This window comes from Garra rufa, chromosome 22 (genome assembly GCF_049309525.1).
Source record: "Garra rufa chromosome 22, GarRuf1.0, whole genome shotgun sequence".
Classification (NCBI taxonomy): domain Eukaryota; kingdom Metazoa; phylum Chordata; class Actinopteri; order Cypriniformes; family Cyprinidae; genus Garra; species Garra rufa.
Genome location: NC_133382.1, coordinates 14315423 through 14336590, shown reverse-complemented (window position 1 = coordinate 14336590; position 21168 = coordinate 14315423). Strand labels below are relative to the sequence as shown.

General features: G+C 41.4%; 1 protein-coding gene across 1 annotated transcript in view; it reads left to right on the top strand.

The window, feature by feature from the left end:
- Positions 1-842: 842 nt before the first annotated feature.
- Positions 843-21168, top strand: part of LOC141297361 (ADP-ribosylhydrolase ARH1-like) — a 115966-nt gene continuing 95640 nt past the window's right edge. Inside the window, exon 1 of the mRNA XM_073827778.1 lies at positions 843-1032. Within this exon, the coding sequence (XP_073683879.1) occupies positions 1025-1032 (8 nt within the window). The 5' untranslated portion in view covers positions 843-1024. The remainder of the gene's footprint in view (positions 1033-21168) is intronic.

The window sequence follows — 21168 nt, the reverse complement described above, 5'->3', positions numbered from 1 at the left end:
TGAAGCTTCTGCAAGTGAAGGGCACATTGTTGCTGGAAGTAAATGACACCGGAAGCTAGACACATTAAATTTGCCTTGTCCGCTCTTACGGAAAAAAATAAGGTGGATGCAGTGCTTAAAGTGGAATTATTTATTTATTTAATCTTTATATTAAATAAATAAATTCTTTTGAATATTCGTAATTCATATTGCATGTACAGTGTCACAATTAATCAATAAATCAATTAATGATTAAATCAATATTTTAAATATAAATAAGCACATGTAAAGCTGTGATATCAAATAGGACCACAGTGAGACGCCAAATACCACTAAACTTCCTGCTTACTATATAAATCAATACAGAATTACTAAACCTCTGACCACCAATCTAAAACACTTTACTTGGTCAGTACCATACCACTTCAAGCACTAGGTAGTTATAAAAATGAGATGTTATTTTATGGTGTTAAAAATAACAAACATTAATAGAACATAATTATTGCTAACATTGGGGGAGTGTTCTGTGTTTGCTTGGCTTTGCCTATGTGTGACATACCAATTTAAGGTATTTATGATGTCATTGCAGATATCTTTATACAAGTCAAATAATAATTAATAATAATAATAATAATAATAATAATAACAATTATAATAATGATAATAATAATTCAGAAACCATTCTGATTTTTCAAATTATAATTATGACTAATAAAGATGCAACTGTTCAGTCGTCATTATGTCAAGCCAAAATAGCAGAATACATATCTGCAATTTGTATTTTTACATAGAGTTCGACTAGCAGAGCCAGGTGTATTAAATGCTAAAATTGCTTGCCATACATTTCGTCAGGCGAAGGGAACTTTAGCAGATAATCAGTGCTGAGTGAGTAGGGGAGTAGTATACTCTGTGTAGGTGCCCTGTCAGTCGGAATTGAAACAACTGGTAAATATAATAGGAGTAGAGAGTTAAAAGTTTGTATCCTCGGCGGTTTTCATCCACGTCCTCTGATAACGGGACAGTGAAGCTGGCGTGATATTCAAACATGGAGTGGTGAGTCAAATGCGCTGCATTCTCATTAAACTTTGATATGAGGACCTACAATAACGCAATACGTTGCTGTGCAGTATGTAGATACCACTCTTTCAAAAAAGTAGTCAAGACGAAGCTTTAATGTATTTTATACCCAGTAAAATTACTATAGTTTCTTTTAAACGTACTCCAGCCATATATCTCGACAAATTTTGTTTAGTAGGGCTATTTACATTCTGCCATGTTTAACTAGTCTGTTTGCAAAAATTAAAATAATTAGTCTGTAATAGAAAATGAAAATCAGTTTTGTCCTTTGTGGTGATAGCAAAAATGTGTTGCACCACTGACTATAAATTACCTTGCTTTACGTTGAGGATAGCAATTGACCTGCTATTTATAAACGGGATGCACTTTTTTCCAGGGGTTTCAGTACAGCGTAATCGATATTGCGTCACCAGGCAGGCGTGGCCTATTTGAGAATTTGCATAGGTCACCGATCATGCGCAGTTAGGGAAAAGCAATTTGCTTCAAATACCTCCACTATTGCAGGGCTTTCGTGCACTTCATATTCATATGCAGTATCATGAAATACCTGTCCACGAACGCAGGGGTTTCGTGCACTTCATAATTATATGCATACAGTGTCTTGAAATACCTGTCCACGATCGCAGGGGTTTCGTGCACTTCATAATTATATTCATATACAATATCTTGAAATACCTGTCCACGATCGCAGGGGTTTTGTGCACTTCATAATTATATTCATATACAATATCTTGAAATACCTGTCCACGATCGCAGGGGTTTCGTGCACGTCATAATTATATGCATACAGTGTCTTGAAATACCTGTCCACGAACGCAGGGTTTTCGTGCACTTCATAATTATATGCATACAGTGTCTTGAAATACCTGTCCACGTTCGCAGGGGTTTCGTGCACTTCATAATTATATTCATATAATATCTTGAAATACCTGTCCAAGATCGCAGGGGTTTCATGCACTTCATAATTATATGCATACAGTGTCTTGAAATACCTGTCCACGTTCGCAGGGGTTTCATGCACTTCATAATTATATGCATACAGTGTCTTGAAATACCTGTCCACGATCGCAGGGGTTTCGTGCACTTCATAATTATATTCATATACAATATCTTGAAATACCTGTCCACGATCGCAGGGGTTTCGTGCACTTCATAATTATATTCATATACAATATCTTGAAATACCTGTCCAAGATCGCAGGGGTTTCGTGCACTTCATAATTATATGCATACAGTGTCTTGAAATACCTGTCCACGAACGCAGGGGTTTCTAGCACTTCATAATTATATTCATATACAATATCTTGAAATACCTGTCCAAGATCGCAGGGTTTTCGTGCACTTCATAATTATATTCATATACAATATCTTGAAATACCTGTCCACGAACGCAGGGTTTTCGTGCACTTCATAATTATATTCATATACAGTATTTTGAAATACCTGTCCACAATCACAGGGGTTCCGTGCCCTTCATAATTATATTCATATAACATTACAGTGTCTTGAAATAACGTTACCTGGCCACGATACCGTTGTAAACCATGATTTATTTTCGTAAATAGACGCTACACGTTTTACATTTCTATAACGGCTGTTTATTTGTTTTCGAAAATCGTTTAAATTTAAGATTTTAAAACATAAAAATAACCTGTATGACTGTGTTGTCCTTCATTATCCATCAGTGCTAGGTTTTGAAATGCCCGCGCAAAAAAACTGACTTACTGCGCATGATCGGTGACCTCTCTTAATAATTTTTTTTTAGAAAGGGGCGTTTTCCCAACGCCCCCAGGGACGCCCATTTTACGTCGTGGTAATGAAACCCCTGGAATTTAGTGAGTCCCATTTATAAACATTACATGTAAAACTATAACCTAATATTACAGTTTTTTTCAATTGCTAACAAGCATTGTTCAATGCTGAAGCCACATTTCCAAAACTGTTCACACATTCAGCTATACAGAAGTCTGTGTGGACCAAATTGTGAATCATTTTTCATTGCTTTCAGACAAAATGCATGCAATAACCACATTTTTAAAAATCCACACACACTTTTGTCATTCATACTCCACAATTGGAAAAACACTATACAATTTCACCATATTTTTCAAATGCTAACAAAACTGATGAAAGCTATTCAAATCAGAACAATGGCAACATGTCCATTTCTGCAGGAATTATATTGAAATATAAAATCTTAGCAGGATGTTTATTATGAAATTGAGTAATAATTATTCCAAACACAACTAAATGCAATTTCAGCTGAAAGCCAAGCCAGATGTCCTATTTTTAGTCTTCTCCATTCTTTCTTTTTTGGTTATCTTTTGATGAATGAATGGCTTTGGAATGATTTTGTTTGGAAACATGGATCAGGGAAGACACATTGGTGGGGGAAAAAACAAGTGGCAGAGAGAGGGAGGAGTACAACCGTCAGTACTGAACATCCATCCATCTATTCAATACATTTTCCCTAGCGCTTGTCTTATGTATGCGGTCATGCAGCCCTTGAAGCAAACTAAGAGCTCCTCAGAGAGTCTAAACTGTCTAGTGTGGAAGGTGAAAACCGAGAAAAGTGCAGACATGCTCGGTGCAAACCGCATTCCCCGCAGCCAGTTTGTGGGAAGCAAAATAGGGTTATAACCTACGCCCTGAACAGTGTTGATAGTAACATAAACTTTCTTGGTTTGAGAACAACTTTACAGTCACTTGAGCCCAAAATCCATGCAGGACTCACTGACTGAAAGAGTATGTATTCGCTCACATGCTTAATTAACGTGTAAATCTAAAAAAAAAAAAAAAAAACACTATTAGCTAAACTGACTGGATTATTTCAAAAAGGAAATATGTCAAGACTTTCAGAACTAAAGCCAAATCCCAGGTGTGGATCTTAGACAGGCAAGGAGGGTTTAGCCATGTCACACATCCTAAAATTAGACCACCAGATCATCCCTGCCAACTGGCTGACCATCATTTTCAATATGAAAGGCTGGCCTAGCAGCATATATACTTTGAGTGTCTAAGTGCTGCTGCAGGAAGGACAAGATAACCGTAATCAATTCGCATGGTCCTCATCCTCGACTTTCCATTTATAAACATAGAGGCATCCTTACACTGTAAATCTTTACAGTAAAAATACTGGCAGCTGCATTGACTGTATTTTTATAGGACTAGTACTGTAAACATAATTTACAGTATGGTACTATAATTAAAAAAAATACAGTATCTTGCTGTAATATATTTTATTTTAACAGTATTACACTCTTTTGTGTACAGTAATTCTTTGCATTTATACAGGATAATTATGTAATTACTGTTTTTCATACTGTATTTATATTTAATTTGGTACTAAACTTATGTCATTTGTTATGGCAAAGGAAATGGAACACAACAAGAAAGAAAGCAGAAAAATGCCTTTTATGAACACATAAGCTAAAATGTAAACATTTAAACTGCAGTATACGGTTATCAATGAACAATACAGCAATCTTATTTACTTTTCTTCCAACTGTGGATTAAAAACAGTACAAGTAAAAACAGAAAAAAATCACAGTATTGCTTGTTCCCTTCCGGGAACTCAACACTGCGTCATCAACGCTTTGGGGAATGCCATTGGCGAGCCCGCCTCTGAATCAGTCTGTAGCCAATAGGATGACGGGAGTGACGTCACCGGGGGCGGTGACGTAGGCGACCAGGAAGTATATAAGCATGTGCGTTTCAAACCGGCTTCAGCTTTTGTCATTCAGCGAAGCGCTCTGTGTCTGTTTGTCTGTTTCATTCCACTGCTTTTCTGTGCCAGTTTGCACAACTTTTATTTGAGTGGATATGTTACCAACTTAGAAAGGGGGAAAAGTATTTCTAGCGGTTTAGCAGCCTCACAGACAGCGTGTCCCTCCCTGCCGGCAGAGAAAGCTTTCTGCTGGTGGGGATACACGCAGTCTGTGTGTGGCTGTGTGGGTGCGGAGCATGCTCAGTCAGCCCTTGAGGGGGCTGGCTGTTTGCGGTGTGAAAGCGCGCTTTCCACTGCACATACTCCGTTCTCGGAAGACTCTCTTTGAGGAGGGAGTTTTCACCAGCGTTCTTCACGGGTCTGGCCCCGCTTCCGCAAAAAAGGCGGAGCGGCAGCTGCACTCGTGTGGTTCGCAGCTCGATCTGTTAGAGGGATGGAGACGGGTAATCCCCTATCTCCTCCCCCGCATAGCAGATCGGATGATCTCCTACTGGATGAGGAAGCCCGCGCTGCGGTTCTTCCTACCAGAAAGAGGTCTCAACATTTCTCTTGTCTTCCTCCGAGGAGGTTGATGTGGAGAACGTTGTCAAAAGTATTCAACCGCCCCCCGATTGCCTCAATGTTAGGAGCTTTGGAAGTACTGAATAAAGCGATGGCCAATCCATATAATAAAGTAATTATTTTTGACCACTGCTTTAGAGATGAGCCGTAGGAAAGCAAACTATTTGTTTTCTTCGGACTAAGATCTGCACTTCCAAAAAGGAGCCTTTTTGTTTTTTCCCAATCTACACAGTTAAAAGAAAATCACTGTTTAGATCGGAAAAATCCAGTTTAACCCGCTCTTCACCCCCTTTTTTGAATAGTTTACTATTGATAATGGGGGCTGAATGAGCACGGGTATAAGATGGTGCCGGGGGTTGAACAGACGCTTACGAGCTATCTGTCACCCAGTCTGGCATCATCACTGGAAGCTCCGTCTTTGCTTTCCAGGCCTCATATATATAATACAAGCCTGATGTGCAAAAGTACACGTGCCGGATGCTGTACGGGAGCAGTAACCGGCCGTGTATCAGCTTCTTACATAAAAGGCTCTTAATGGAGCGTTGCAGTCCGTTTTTCCTCAGGTAATACCTAGAGGACGGGGTTAGCAACATTCCTGACCGGGGGCTTCAAAAACTAAAGCCCGATCTGAGGGTCGTGCTTCAGTCTGAGAGGTCCTCGGCTAAAACAGGGAGATCTGTCAGCCAACCCTGCTTGTGTTACAGGGCGCGGCAATCTCCCGCGAACATTATTCTCTAGTTTTTCCACCCGGAAACGTAGCGGAGCTAGAGAGTTCGCCACCCCCACGGGGGTCTTTAGAGGGATTAATTCAGATGCTTCCTGCCAGTGAGCTGTTACAGGGCACTGAATTAAAAACCCTAGGTAGTACCAGAAACCAGTCTGAGAGGCTGGTTCCCCTAGTAGAATTTCGAGCAGCGTGAATACTACTGCTGAATATATCTACATGGGACCTGTATATGGGGCGTTTTTATTACTACTACCCAGAGCAGGGTCTGGTTATCGATGGAGGGACAACTGGCAGCCAATTGCTGGTTTTGGAAGCCCGCTAGGCGGTACTTCCTCCAGCAAATGGCCCTCAGTGCTCCGTTTATCCTCCTCTGAGGAGGTGGATACGGAGAGCGTCACCGACGTTCCGTTCCCTCAATCGCCCGCACTTGCAGCTGCAATTCAGGTGTCTCCTGCCGGTTCACCGTTACAGGGCACCGAGCTGTAAGCTCAGGGCAAAATAGAGGCCAGTCTCGAGAGGCTGGTACCCTCAGTAGAACTTCTGGCAGCGTTATTACGACTGCCGACAGTATCTACGTGGGTCCTGCGTTCTGTGAAGAAGGGTTACTATATCTAAAGAACCCTCCTTCAACGCGGGGCTTCCACCGAGGTGGGCTCCGAGCAGGCTCTAGACAGGGACCATCGAGGTGGTCCCTCTTCATGAAGGATGGGGGGCTACGGCCCTTCCTAGATCTCAGACAGTTGAATCTTTCAGTCAGAGTAACTGAAGTTCAGACTGGCGGTTACGTCACAAATCAGGTCCGAGGACGAATTTGTCACGATAGATCTAAGAATGTCTCCATCCTTCCTCAACAACAGCAGGGAGCTCTTCTTTCAGCCTAGCACTCTCCCCCCCGAACTTTCGCAGAGGGTGTGGATGCGGCTCTGGCTCCTCCATGATTCCAGAGCATCCATATACTCGACCACTGTAAGCCAGGCAGCATCGAGGTGCTGCTCTCGCTCACATGAAAGAATTGGGGTTGAGACTCAACGCCAAGAAAAGTGTGCTGTCTCCATTACAGAGAACCACTTATCTAGGTGTCGTATGGGATTCGACCACGATGCAGGCACGGTTGTCTCCTGCTCGGATCGAGTCGATCCTTACTGCAGCAAATGCGGTCAAGCTAGGCCTGTCACTCACTGTCAAACAGTTTCAAGTACTGTTAGATCTTATGGCAGCAGCAGCCAACGTGATACCTTTTGGCCTGCTGCACATGAGGCCGCTACAGTGGTGGCTCAAGACCAAGGGATTTTCCCCGGGGGGGAAATTCATTCCGCAAGTTCAAGGTCACGCGGCAATGCCTACGTGCCCTGGACATGTGGAGGAAATCTTGGTGTTTTATGAGAGCAGACGTCCTGTCGAGGCAGGGGCCAAGGCCCGGGGATGTATGCTTCACCCAGAATGAGTGAAGCAGAGTTAGAGAGTGTCTGGCCAGATTCAGGGGACTCATTTGCGACTCATGAGACATCGCAATGACCCCTCTGGTGCTCTCTACTGCTTCCAGCTCCTGCGGGACTGGATGCTATGGCACAGACATGGCCGAGGCCTTGTCTGTACGCCCTTCCCCCTGATCGTTCTACTCCCTGGAGTTTTGGAGGGTGACCCCTGAGGGGGCACATCTCATGGAGACCGGTCTCTCGGTTGCTGAGACCATCCTTTTTACTCCAGAGCTCCCTCTATGAGGAAGTCCTATGGCCTTAAGGGAAAGTGGTTTACTGCGTGGTGTAACCAGCACCAAATATGACTCAGCTTACTGCCCAATTGGTACAGTACTGAAGTCGCTGTAGTCTCGCTTTCCGCAGGGTTGACCCACTCCACCCAAAAGGTGTACGTGGCGGAATTACTGGCCTTCCACGCCCCTTTTCGGTGCTTGTCAGTGGTTAGAATCCCCTGGGTCATACGCTTTCCTCCAACAGTGCACTCAAGAGCAGATGCCCGGCTGAGGCTCGGAGAATGGAATGCTTCACCCCGAGGGGTGAAGCAGATATGGAGAGTGTTCGACCAGGCTCAGGTGGACCTTTTGCGACTCAACAGACATCGCAAGGTCCCCTCTGGTTCTCTCTAGTGCCTCCAGCTCCATTGGGACTGGACGCCATGGTACAGACGTGGCCGAGGCTCTGTCTGTACGCCTTTTTTCCGTTCGCCCTGCTCCCGGGAGTTCTAGAAAGACATCATAGCGTTGAGTTCCCGGAAGGGAACGTCTCGGGTTACGTATGTATACCCTGGTTCCCTGAGGGAACGAGACACTGCGTCTCTGACCATAATTCCCGCATTCCTGCCGCGCTTCGCTTCATTCCTGGAAGCTGAAGCCGGTTTGAAACGCACATGCTTATATACTTCCTGGTCGCCTACGTCACCGCCCCCGGTGACGTCACTCCCGTCATCCTATTGGCTACAGACTGATTCAGAGGCGGGCTCGCCAATGGCATTCCCCACAGCGTTGATGACGCAGTGTCTCGTTCCCTCAGGGAACCAGGGTTACATACGTAACCCGAGACGTTTTTTGCTAATACTTACTCCAACACCAAATTAAAAAAACAACATTCCATCCACTCCTGTACAAATGACTCCATTATACCCCCACTTATGCAAAAAACTTTCATAATCATTAATCAATTTATAAAACTTAAAATCAATCAAGATTCGACCTTTCAATCTTTTTAAAAAAACATTTCTGCTTCAATTGCTTAAGCATTGCTTAGCCCAGGCCCACCAATGTCCGTTAAATTATATAGCTTTAGAACCTTTGATAAACATAAGATTTGAGATAATCCTGGTGTGACTTTACAGGCCACATCCAACCTCGCTCCATGAACAAGAGGTTCCTCAAGGAGTCAGTACAGAGTTGTTGTATCTTCCCTTCGTTTCTTAAATAGCTGCCAGATGTTAAAAAGTCATTTGTAGAATTGAATTGATGCAGTAATCTGTAGTTTGCTGGAGTCCATTAAAAAGAGTCCAGAGTTCAAATTCAATCCACTGAACCTATTAAAAATAATGTCAGTTACTTTCCTTCAGACCAAATCCACTGGTCCAGTTAAGTATTTTCAACAACAGTCGAAAAGCTACTCTTCTGCTGGCCAGATGTATAAGTAATAATAGCTTGTAATCCTTTTACCTTTTTTAAAACATCTTCCTAGTTTCTTTGCAGCATAAAATTATTCCCCAGATAAACTCCCAAATACTTTATCCCATCACTTTTCCATGACAAGTCTCCTGGTAATTTAGGGGGACCTCCAACCCATTTTCCACACATTAGAGTTTTTTATTATTGCTTAGGCACAATTTTAAAAACAAGGCTCATTTTGTCAAAACCCTACACACAATTCACACATCAACACACACAAGTAGCACAACATCACAAATCTTTTGCAAAATGAAACACTTAATTCAAAACTGTACAATAACTTAACAAAAGCCAGTTTTGGTACCATATGGCACACACATGGTTCATACAGTCGGATTCTGTTTGAACCACTTAGACACTGCTGTGCTCAATCTTAAACACTTGTAACAATTCTACCTTTCTAATGATACAGTCTGAGTTTGATTTTTTTTTCTCTTTTTTTGAGATATTGTTAAAGAATATGAATATATTGTCCAAACACAACACACAAGACAAGTATTACACCTTGATGAAAGTATTTATTTTTCACCACATTTAAAATCCTTCAGTACATCATTGCATTTAGGCTGCATTTTGTACTGAAAATCAGAACATATTCTAAATACAATATAATACATAAACTTTTGTGGAGAAAAAAAAACACCTTAGCATCATCATCTCTTCATGTAGCTGAAAATGGGCACTTTGTACACATTACCCCTGCTGAAAAAAAACAAACAAACAAACAGCTAAAACCAGCCTAGGCTGGTTGGCTGGTTTTAGCTGGTCAACCAGCCTGGTTTTAGCTGGTCATAGCTGGTCAGCAGGCTGGTTTTAGAGGGGTTTTGGCTACTTTCCCAGCCTGGCCAGGCTGGTCAAGCTGGTCTTAGCTGGTCAGGCTGGGAAGCCACCAGCTAAAATCGGCCTGACCAGACTGGCCAGGCTGAGTGACCAGCTAAAACCAACTACTTTCAGTTTAAACCAGCTAAGACCAGCCAATCAGCCTAGGCTGGTTTTAGCTGTTTTTTTTCAGCAGGGACAGCCAATGTCCTCCCTCACAGGATGGCATTTTCTCGAATCGGCTTCTATTAGGTCACACAGGCCTCCTCCATAGCTTGAATGAGGGGCATAACATAGGGTCGGAGATCCTAAACCTTCCACTGCCATGCGTAAAGGAAAAAGGAAAGGAAGGGAGAGTGTTGTGGGAGGTACTGTAATGATGGAACAAGTTTCTGGTTGCATTAGTCCAATATCTAGTCTGTCCAATAATTTGTCTGTCTAAAAATGTGAGTATGTGTTCTGTATTGTAAGGACCTATTTTGGCATGCCAGTGTAATGAGCCCATTCTGCATTATTGCAGCATATATAGTGATGTTCCCACAGCGTTGGCCCGGAACATTTAAAATAGCTTTATGGTAAAATATGTTTCTCCTTATTGCTCTTACTGCAACTTACTGCCTTTTTACAGTGCTTACTCCTTGATTGTTGAGTTTACAGTTAAGCACCAAAGTGTCTGCACACCTGATGGCCATGATTGATCAATTGGTTCATACAGTATGTGTAGTATTTTGGAAAGCAGTGCCTTAAAATGGCAAAGAAGTGACATTTCTGTAGATTTCTGTGTCTAATGTAAAGAATTGTGTTTAGTGTCTTGCAAAACAATGTGTGTAGTGTTTTGCAAAAAGTGTGAGGCTGAGAATGTGCTTATAGTTGTGTAGATTTGGGCTGAGGTTTTGCTCCTTGGGTGTCAGGTTTCACTAACTGTGTGTTATTTTTAATTTTAGTGTGTAAGCAATTGTAAAATACTGTAATGTTGAGTCATTCCGTGTTATCTCAACCAATTTTGCTAAAACGTATTCTGAAGAAAGTTAGACATGTTTAGTGATGAAAGCCAAAATATTAAATGCCATTGATGAATATTTACACATTAAAGGGTAAAGGGGGAAAAAAAAACTTAAAGATGGCAGCATCAGTATCTTATTTTTACACAGATATTGGTAGTTCTATTAGTAAAAATCTGTTGACTTTAGCAATCTTTGTTGTATTATGTGCCAATGGTGACCATTCAAAAATGGGGAAACAGCACTTTTCAAGTTTTTCTCCAAAGTTTGCATGCCTGTAACTTAGGGATGGCTCGATACCACAATTTTGACTTCGGTACGATACTAGGATCTAATACCTTGGTATCGATAGGTAAAAAAAAAAAAAAGGAAACAGGCAAAAATAGGTGAATTGAAAACAGTTTTATTAAACACAGTGCTTGAAACTCTATGAACAACTGTGCAAAGAAATTGTTACAAAAAAATAATAAAAACTACAATTTTGATTTTAGAAGAAACAAAACTGAAGAGATCTAATTAAAATAAAGTAATCTCTTAATATATTTTCAGTCTTTATCACAAAGAAAATGTGAATGCAACCAGAATGCAACAACAACAACAACAACAACAACAACAACAACAACAAAAAACCTACAGAGTAGAGGATACAGGTTGGATTGTGATTTTGGGACTGAATAAAATGGGTTCACATATACATATCTTTTCAGTCTTTATTTTTTTGCTAGCTCCTTTGATAGCTGCAGAGCGCGTTTCATCTGTGTGATCCATCGCCGTTCGTCTGTTATCACGCTTGCCGGTTTTACGCCAGTTTGCGGAACACTGCCGCATAGTGGTGAAAATCGGAACAGCGGATGAAATACCGAACTGAGCAAACTTTTGATATTGTACCGTTTAAAAAATAATACATACCGGTATTTTCACAGTATCGGTATACCGCACATCCCTACTGTAACTCAAGAACTATTAAAAATATTTTAATGCCCTTTTAGATATTGGGTCTTACAGTTTTTCTCAATTGCTAAAACGCTATAGCCAGTCTTTTGAACTAAAATTTCAAAACTATAACGCCATTTTTGAAAAAGCACACCCATTTCCCTAAACAATAAACACTATTCCCTGCTTGGACACATGAGTTATATTTGGTGAACTGTTACTGCAAAACTCTACACACAAATCCATACATTTCTCAGTGCTTACACCATGTGGTCATTTAGAAAGCACAAGCATTCAATATTGTTCACTCAAGTCTGTGAAGTTTGAGCTCAGTTAGCACACAATTACCCAAGTGGAAACACTAGGAGTCAAAATTTAGCACTCACCAGTCAGAACCTTCGATGGAGACAAAAGAGCCAAAGTCAGCTTGCGATTGCTTTGGTACATTCATACAACTGATTATATGCATTTGTCTGTGGTTTCCTACATTATCAGTTGCAATTGTCATGTTGCTCAAAATGTATTATATAGTTCTCTGTGCAATAGTCTTACCCCTCAAAACATCAAGTCATTAGCTCATCGTATAAGTCATTACCTAAATGCAAATTTTTTAATCTAGTTGTCATAAACTGTCAATCATATATTCTTCACATTTCTATTAGACTTTTTGAAAATTTGCCATGAATTATTCAAGTGAATCTTGGTTGATAATATAGATCAACCAATGATAAAGCAGTTCTCTGAAATAGCTCAAAGGTACATCTCATGAACCTTCAATTGGAAAGCATATATAGACAGAGGACAATGCAGGAGTTACAAATTCTGACAGTGGACTTTCTAATTTTTATTTTCACCTTTGTGCCCATATTTCTTTTTCTTTTCTATTTCACAATGATGTTGTAATTAGTTTTTATTTTATTTTTTTGTCAGACTACTAGTACGAGTGTAACTGAATCCTATCCAGTCTTTTTCAATCAATGTCCCACATACAGTAATGTGTAATTTTGAAGAGGAAGAGTAGGAGGTGAAAGAGGAAGAGGAGGAGAAGAAGGAGGATGATGGCGATGACAACGTGGAAGGGCAAGGGCAAGAAGACAAGCAGTCTCATATATTTTAGTTGATGAGTGCCAGGGTTGGATCAGGCATGCAAGTGGATTTTACCCCTGCTGCCTGGCCAGGGCTAATTTAGCCTGTGATGCTGAAGAGGTTCTTTGGCCTGTCCCAGACCAAAGACAGGATTTGGGCAGAATAATTACAGTAGATTAAATTAAGGAATAAAACACTTGCAAATGCATACATTTGTTGTGTTCATCATGTGAAAAGTTTTTTATTTTTAGTTTTCGTAGTATTATTTTGAATTTATCTCATCAGTGTTGTGTTGTAGTGTGTGTGTTTTTGAGGATTTGTGTGTCATGTCTGAGAGCAAGGTTTGGTTTTTCAGCAAGATTGAGTTGTTTTGAGTGGAGAGCTTCATTTTGACCTCAATATAGGAAGTTTAGGGAATTGAGTTAGAAGTTGTGGATTTGTGTTTAGAGTTTCGCAAATAAGAGGTGTAATTTCAAGAAATGTGTTTAAGCAATTGACAAAAACTGTAATACTACTTGAGTTACAGGCACACACATTTTGGAAAAAAAATATTTATGAGACTCAAACAGGTATGTTTTATGCAAATGTTTTGATAGAGGGAAACAAGATTCTAATTTTAACATTATTTCTTCTTCAGAGATTGCTCTTTAAATAAGAATCAGCTGTACACAAAGGGACCAACATTTGGTTTTTAGAGCACTGAAAATGGGTAATATTCAGCAATCTGGACATGGAGCCTCGTTGAGATCCCCATGTCTGAATGATGTAGGGCCTGGTAAATTAAGAAAAGTTTATGAAGAACTAGAATCGAAAATCATATTGTGATATCTTTAATACTTCTTGAGAACTTTGGAAAGAGAATATTTATGGCACTTAGACTGGTATGTGCAATGCAGTTGTCTTGACAGAAAGAAATTAGATACAGCTCTAGTTTTAACATTATTTGTTCTTCAGACATTCCTCTTTGAAAGAAAAGAAGTATTATATTTTTGCAAACTGACCCACATTTGGTTTCTGACCACTGAAAATTTGAACAATTTACTCCTGGAGCCATATTGAAATTCCAATTTCTCTGGAACCAAATCTCATATGGGCATTACGAACAAAGATGCCCAAAGGATTGTTTGTTAAGACCCAATATCTAAAAGGGAATATCTTTATTACTTCTTGAGTTGCAGGTATGCAAACTATGGAGAAAAACTTGAAAAGTGCTGTTTCCCCATTTTTGAATGGTCACCATTGGCACATAATGCGACAAAGATTGCTAAAGTCAACAGATTTTACTAATAGAACTATGGATATCTGTGTAAAAATAAGAAAATAATAGTGCCATCTTTTTAAAGTTATTTTTACCCTCCTGTATCTTGACTCTAAATCCCAGATGAAAATTGCCATTTTTACATTCTTCTACAAAATAGTCGATTACTCAGTAAATATAAATCCATGACATTTAATCTTTTGGCTTTCATCACTATACATACCTATATTTCCTCAGAAAAAAATTGAATCAAAAATTTGAGCCAGGGAAGTTTTTGAAATTTGGTTGATTTGACACGGAATGACCCTGCTTCACTTTTTGACCAATTTACTTTGGCAGAGGAAATAAGGGCAAAAAGATCAATACTATTCTTTAAACCATTATATCATTTTGGTCTTTGATTAAAACAATAACACCATCAGCATAATTCGATATCTTAATTCTTTGACTTGAGTATGGAATGGACCAACCATCAATACTATCTCTAATTTTCACAAGCAGAGGTTCAATAGCCAGAGCATATAGCATTCCTGAAAGAGCACATCCGTCTGATCCCTCTTTGAACTTTAAAAAGGCACACACAAAACACTATTTATTTTCAGCACACTCTCAGTGTCCTGATACAAGACCCTGATCATGGCTATAAAACCTGAGCTGAACCTGAACTCCTTCAGCGTACATGTGCTCCACCCGGTCAAATACTGTACCTTTTCCTGATCTATAGAAATAAGACCAGTATTTAAGTCCAGTAACCTAGAGACTGGAAAATATCCCAAATTAAAAATATATTATCAAAGATTGACTTATTAGGCACACAGTAAGTCTAATCATAATCAATGACCAAACCAACCACCTCCTTCAGCCTTGTTGCCAAAATCTTAGATACATTTTTTAAATTGGTACACAGAAGTGAAACAGGTCGCCAATTATTTATATCTTTCAAATCCCACTTCTTAGGGAGAAGCGTTATGACTGCTCTTCTGCAACTCAATGGTAGCAATCCCTATCATTGAGTACTGCAAGCAGATCTTCCCCTATTATGGACCAAAAAGTCCTGTAAAATTCAACGGGGAGACCATCCATTCCAGGTAATACATTCCAGGTTCGCAATCAGGGAAATAGTCTTCCACGGTCACCCCTTTCATTCCTTTGGTTGTTTGAAGGAATTTTCAAATTCAAACTCCAGTCTATATAAAAAGTCTATAAGCACTTCTAACAGATTTTTTTGTGACACGAATTCACAGACCCTGAAGATTCACTTTCACTTTCTAGTGCAGACTCATCAATGTTTGCAATTTGATTCCATCTAAATTGCAGATTTTTCATCACATTTCCTTAACATTTCATTTCTAGTTATTTTCCTTGATCTCTTCCAGTGACATTTTTTCTTCATTTTCTGTTTTATTGCATGTGTTTAAAAAACACTTTCATCCTCTACCATATCAGTATCTCCCTCATCTTCTACTCCAATCAAGTTGGCATCATTACTTGTTTTTTTCATTCACAACATTTTTCAAATTTCCTTTACTACATTCTCCATGATCACTTCCATCTCTTTTTCCTGCACTGACTGTCTCTGTTCGTCATTTCTGTCTTCATTTGCCTGCTTTTCATTTCTATTTTCATTCTAAAGCAATACCAAATTTTACTTCTCAGGGCATGAACGAATTACATGTCTTTTCTGTCCAGAGTTAAAGGATTTCATCTTTTCTGAAGTTGGAAAGTGATTTCATGCCTCTCTGTGATGGTACAATGAGGCGTCTCTCACTAGTGGATCTCAGACTTCTGGAGGGAGTGTAGATTCATAATAGTAAGTGGAGGTAGGCGGGTGGTGGGCCCGTGACTGTTCTATATGCAAGCATCAGTGTCTTGAACTTGATGCGAGCTGCAACCTGTAGCCAGTTCAGGGAGATAAAGAGAGGTGTGACATGGGCCCTGCAAGATCGAGCTGTTTTAGCTATGTGATCTTTAAAACTCAATTGGTAATCAAAGATTACACCAAGATTTCTGGCTGAAGTTGATGGGGTAATTGTTGATGAACCTAACTGAATGGTGAAGTGATGCTGTAGAGTTGGAGTGGCAAGAAAGACAAGGAGCTCAGTCTTTACCAGATTGAGCTGTAAGTGATGTTCTTTCATTCATGCCAAGATGTCTGCCAGGCAGCCTAAGATCCGTGCAGCTACCGTTGGATCATCTGGTTGAAATGTAAGATAGAGCTGTGTGTCATCAGCATAGCAATTGTAGGAGAAGGCATGTGCCTGTATGATGGGACTCAGTGATGTAGTGTATATGGAGAAGAGGAGGGGTCCGAGAACTGATGCCTAAAGAACCTCACATTCAAATCTCCACATTATCCAGAAAAACCACTACAGCGCTATTCATTCTAGCTGCAGACAATTTGCTTGCGTATCCAACTACTTGAGCAAACGCAATGGTGCATTCTTTAACAGAGCAGCGCTTTGCAGGGATAACTTTGATGACGTGTATCTGTGTTAAGTTATCCAAACTTTGAGACGCTGCCATGTCGACCAGCTCACGTTAATCGACAGCGCTTTTAGTCAGCACGTCAAAATGCTTAAAAACGCTCACCAGACAAAAGCCAATACAAACAAACAGCAAAAGATAGAAAAAATAAAAATAAAAAACTCCCTTGTGCGATAATGGAAAAGTTCATTTATTTCAGTAATTCAACTCAAATTATGAAACTCGTGATTAAATAAATTCAGTGCACACAGACTGAAGTAGTTTAAAGGGGTCATCGGATGCCCATTTTCCACAAGTTCATATGATTCTGTAGGGTCTTAATGAAAAGTCTATAAGTCAAAGTCAAAGTCAACTTTATTGTCAATTCTGCTATATGTACCGGACATACAGAGAGTTGAAATTGCGTTACTCTCAGACCCTAGGTGCATACACGTAACATTAAATACAAAAGGTAGGAATTTAAAATTACAAATAAATACAATTATACATATATAATTGACAAAAACAATATACAAGTAAGGGCACATGGCACAGTGCAAACAGTGCAAACCGGACAGAGTAGTGCAAATGCAAAAAGAATAAGGTGCAAAAGGAGCTTATAAGTGTAATAAAGTAACAGTTATAGCAGACAAGTCTTTAGAGGTAGTCTGAGTGTAGTAAGAGGTAGTTAGCAGAGCACCAAACTACACAAGTGACTGTTGCAGGTCGGTGGGTGAGTGTGTTTGAGTATGTGTGAGTGTGTGTGTGTGTGTGTGTGTCGCAGTTCAGGAAATTTTGGGGCAGAAGGGAGTGGGGGCAGAGCCGGTAAAGAGTTAAGCTTCCTGACAGCCTGATGGATGAAGCTGTCCTTCAGTCTGCTGGTCCTGGCCTGGAGACTCCGCAGTCTCCTCCCTGATGGCAGCAGGCTGAAGAAGCTTTGCATAGGGTGGGATGGATCTGCTGCTATGCAGAGGGCTTTTTTGGTGAGACAGGTGCTATAGATGTCCTGGAGAGAGGGGAGAGGGACACCAATGATCCTTTCGGCTGCTCTGACTATGCGTTGGAGGGTTTTTTGGCAGGATGCATTGCAGGCTCCAAACCACACAGTGATGCAGCTCGACAGGATGCTCTCGATGGTTCCTCGGTAGAATGTGTACATGATGGGGGCCGGTGCTTTTGCTCTTCTCAGTTTGCGGAGGAAGTAGAGACGCTGCTGTGATTTCTTAGCCAGTGCAGTGGTGTTGTTTGTCCAGGAGAGATCCTGAGTGATGTGCACACCCAGGAACTTGGTGCTGTTCACTCTCTCCACAGATGCACCGTTGATGGTCAGAGGAGCATGCTGAGTGTTTGCTCTCCTGAAGTCAACAACAATTTCCTTCGTTTTCTCCACATTCAGAGAGAGGTTGTTGTCTCTGCACCATGCGGCCAGGCGGCTCACCTCACTTCTGTAGTTTGTCTCATCCCTGTTGCTAATGAGACCCACCACAGTCGTGTCATCCGCAGACTTAATGAAGAGGTTGGAGCTGTGTGACGGAGTGCAGTCGTGGGTCAGCAGAGTGAAGAGGGGGCTCAGCACACACCCCTGAGGGGCCCCCGTGTTAAGAATGATGGTGCTGGATGTATTACTGCCGACCCGTACTGCTTGTGGTCTTCCTGTGAGGAAATCCAACAGCCAGTTACACAGTGAGGTGTTGAGCCCCAGCTGGACCAGTTTTTGAGAGAGCTGTTGTGGTATAATAGTGTTAAATGCTGAACTGAAGTCAATGAACAGCATTCGGACATATGAGTCTTTTTTGTCCAGATGTGTGAGTGCAGTGGAGATGGCGTCATCGGTCGAGTGGTTGGGCCGATATGCAAACTGGAAGGGGTCCAGGGAGGAGGGTAGAACAGTTTTAATGTGCTGCATGACTAGCCATTCAAAGCACTTCATGAGGATGGGAGTAAGTGCAACTGGACGGTAGTCATTAAAGCAGGAGGGAGGTGACTTTTTTGGCACCGGAATGATCGTGGTTGCTTTGAAACAGGTGGGGACGACAGCCTGGGAGAGTGAGATGTTAAAGATGTCTGTGAAGAAGTACACGACCATGAATGTTGTCAGGACCCGGAGCTTTGCGTACGTTGATCCTGCTGAGGGATCTCCTCACACTGTCCGGGGACAAAGTCATCACCTGGTCACCAGGAGGGGGTGGGGTCTTTTGTGCAGTGGTGCTGTTTTGCACTTCAAAGCGAGCGAAGAAGGTGTTCAGCTTGTTCAGCAGGGAGATGGTGCTGTCACAGGTCTGTGGAGGGGGCTTGTAATCTGTGATGGTCTGTATGCCCCGCCACAGGCTCTGTGTGTCTCTGCTGTCATTGAAGCGACGAGATATTCCTCTGGAGTACTGTCTCTTAGCCTCTCTGATGCCACTGATGGACAGGTTGGCCCTAGCTGTCTTCAGGCTCGCCTCGTCTCCAGCTCTGAAGGCAGCGTTCCGAGCTTTCAGCAGCCTGTAGACCTCCCCTGTCATCCATGGCTTTTGGTTGGCACGGACAGTGATGGTTTTGGTGACTGTTACATCCTCAGTGCATTTGTTGATGTAGGCTGTAACAGTCTCTGTGTACTCCTGGAGGTCAGTGGTGTTATTGTAAGTGGCAGCCTGCTTATACATATTCCAGTCTGTGGTGTCAAAGCAGTCCTGTAAAGCCTCTGAAGACCCCTCTGGCCACACTTGTATCTGCGTACAAACCGGTTTGGTTATTTTTAACGATCGGTCTGTAAGAGGGCATTAGCATAACAGTGATATGGTCAGAGGCACCGAGGTGGGGGAGGGGGGAAGCTTTGTAAGCTCCTCTCTGGGTGGTGTAAACATAGTCCAGCGTGTTATTTCCCTGTGTTGGAAAGTCAATGTGTTGCTGAATTTTGGGAAACACACTTTTTAAGTCTGCATGATTGAAATCCCCAGCCACGATGAGAAAAGCATCAGGGTGGGCTGTCTGCTGCTCACTTATATGCTGGTACAGTTCATTCAATGCTTCACTCCTGTTGTTGCCATTGGAGGTGGGAGGGATGTACACAGCAAACAGCAGTATAGCTGTATATTCCCTCGGTAGATAGAACGGCCGGCACTTAATGACCATAAACTCCAACACTGGTGGGCAGTATTTGCAGACCACAACAGCATCGCGGCACCAGGCGTCATTGATGTAAACACAAAGTCCACCACCGTGGGTCTTACCTCCTGCGACAACAACCCTGTCGGCACAATAGCATGTCAGCTGGTCGAGCTGAATGGCGCGGTCCGGGACACTGTCGCTGAGCCATGTTTCCGTGAACACAAAAACACAGCAGTCCTTTACATTCCTCTGAGATGATCGTAGTAGTCGGATGTAGTCCATTTTGTTTTCCAATGAGCGTACATTTGCCAGAACGATGGAGGGGATAGCAGGTTTGTGATAATATACTTTGGTTAAAAATTCTCAATAGTAGTGTGAAAAAACACCCTTATACCTTGTCAAAATCAGCTCTGCAAAAAATGTACTCATTATATTGCATGCCCCTTTAAATGCAAATGAGCTCTGCTCGCCCCGCCTCTCTCTGCGTGGGATGATGAGCCGTAATGTTTACTTTAGCTGCATTTAGCCGTGTTTAGCTGCGAAACTTGCCAACAAGGACATTATTAAGAAAGGCCATTTGCAAAGATGCATAAAAAAACCCTTATACTCACTTCTGCTGTGGATGAAGCTGCATCACTAATGATTCGCACGAACATAGACACATATGTAGATCGGGATTGGCTCTTTCCTTCCGAAAATGAAAGTAACGTTAATTAGGGATGCACCGATCCGACTTTTTCAGTCCCGATACCGATACCGATGCCTGGGCTTTGTATATCTGTCGATACCCGATACCGATCCGATACCATTGTTGAATTAATAATAAACTGCATACCTTCCACCTTATACCTTCCTTCCACCATGTAGAAGAAACTACAGGCACCAAACTTTCCTAACTAAGACAAAACAGATGCAATGTATTGCATACCTATTTATTTGTTATTTAAAGAACAATTCTGCATTCAAATCGAAATAGAATGTAATCAAACTTCTTAAAATTAGGGCTGGTCCGAATACCATTTTTTGAGCTTCGGAGGCAGGGGCTGAACATATTCTTCCCTCTAATAAAGGCAGGAATGTCTTTCTGTTTGCATTTTTATTATGTCGAGAACAGTTCATCCAATCGATTTTTGCTGTGGACCCAAAGGAGTGCAGTGTTGGATTTTGGTGCAATATGGACACATAACATGTTCAGAATTAATAAATTGTAATAGAACATTGCAAGTTGGAAGCGGCGCGCCTCACGCAGGCAGAGCTTGCTTCGAGAACAGACACTGCGCTAGT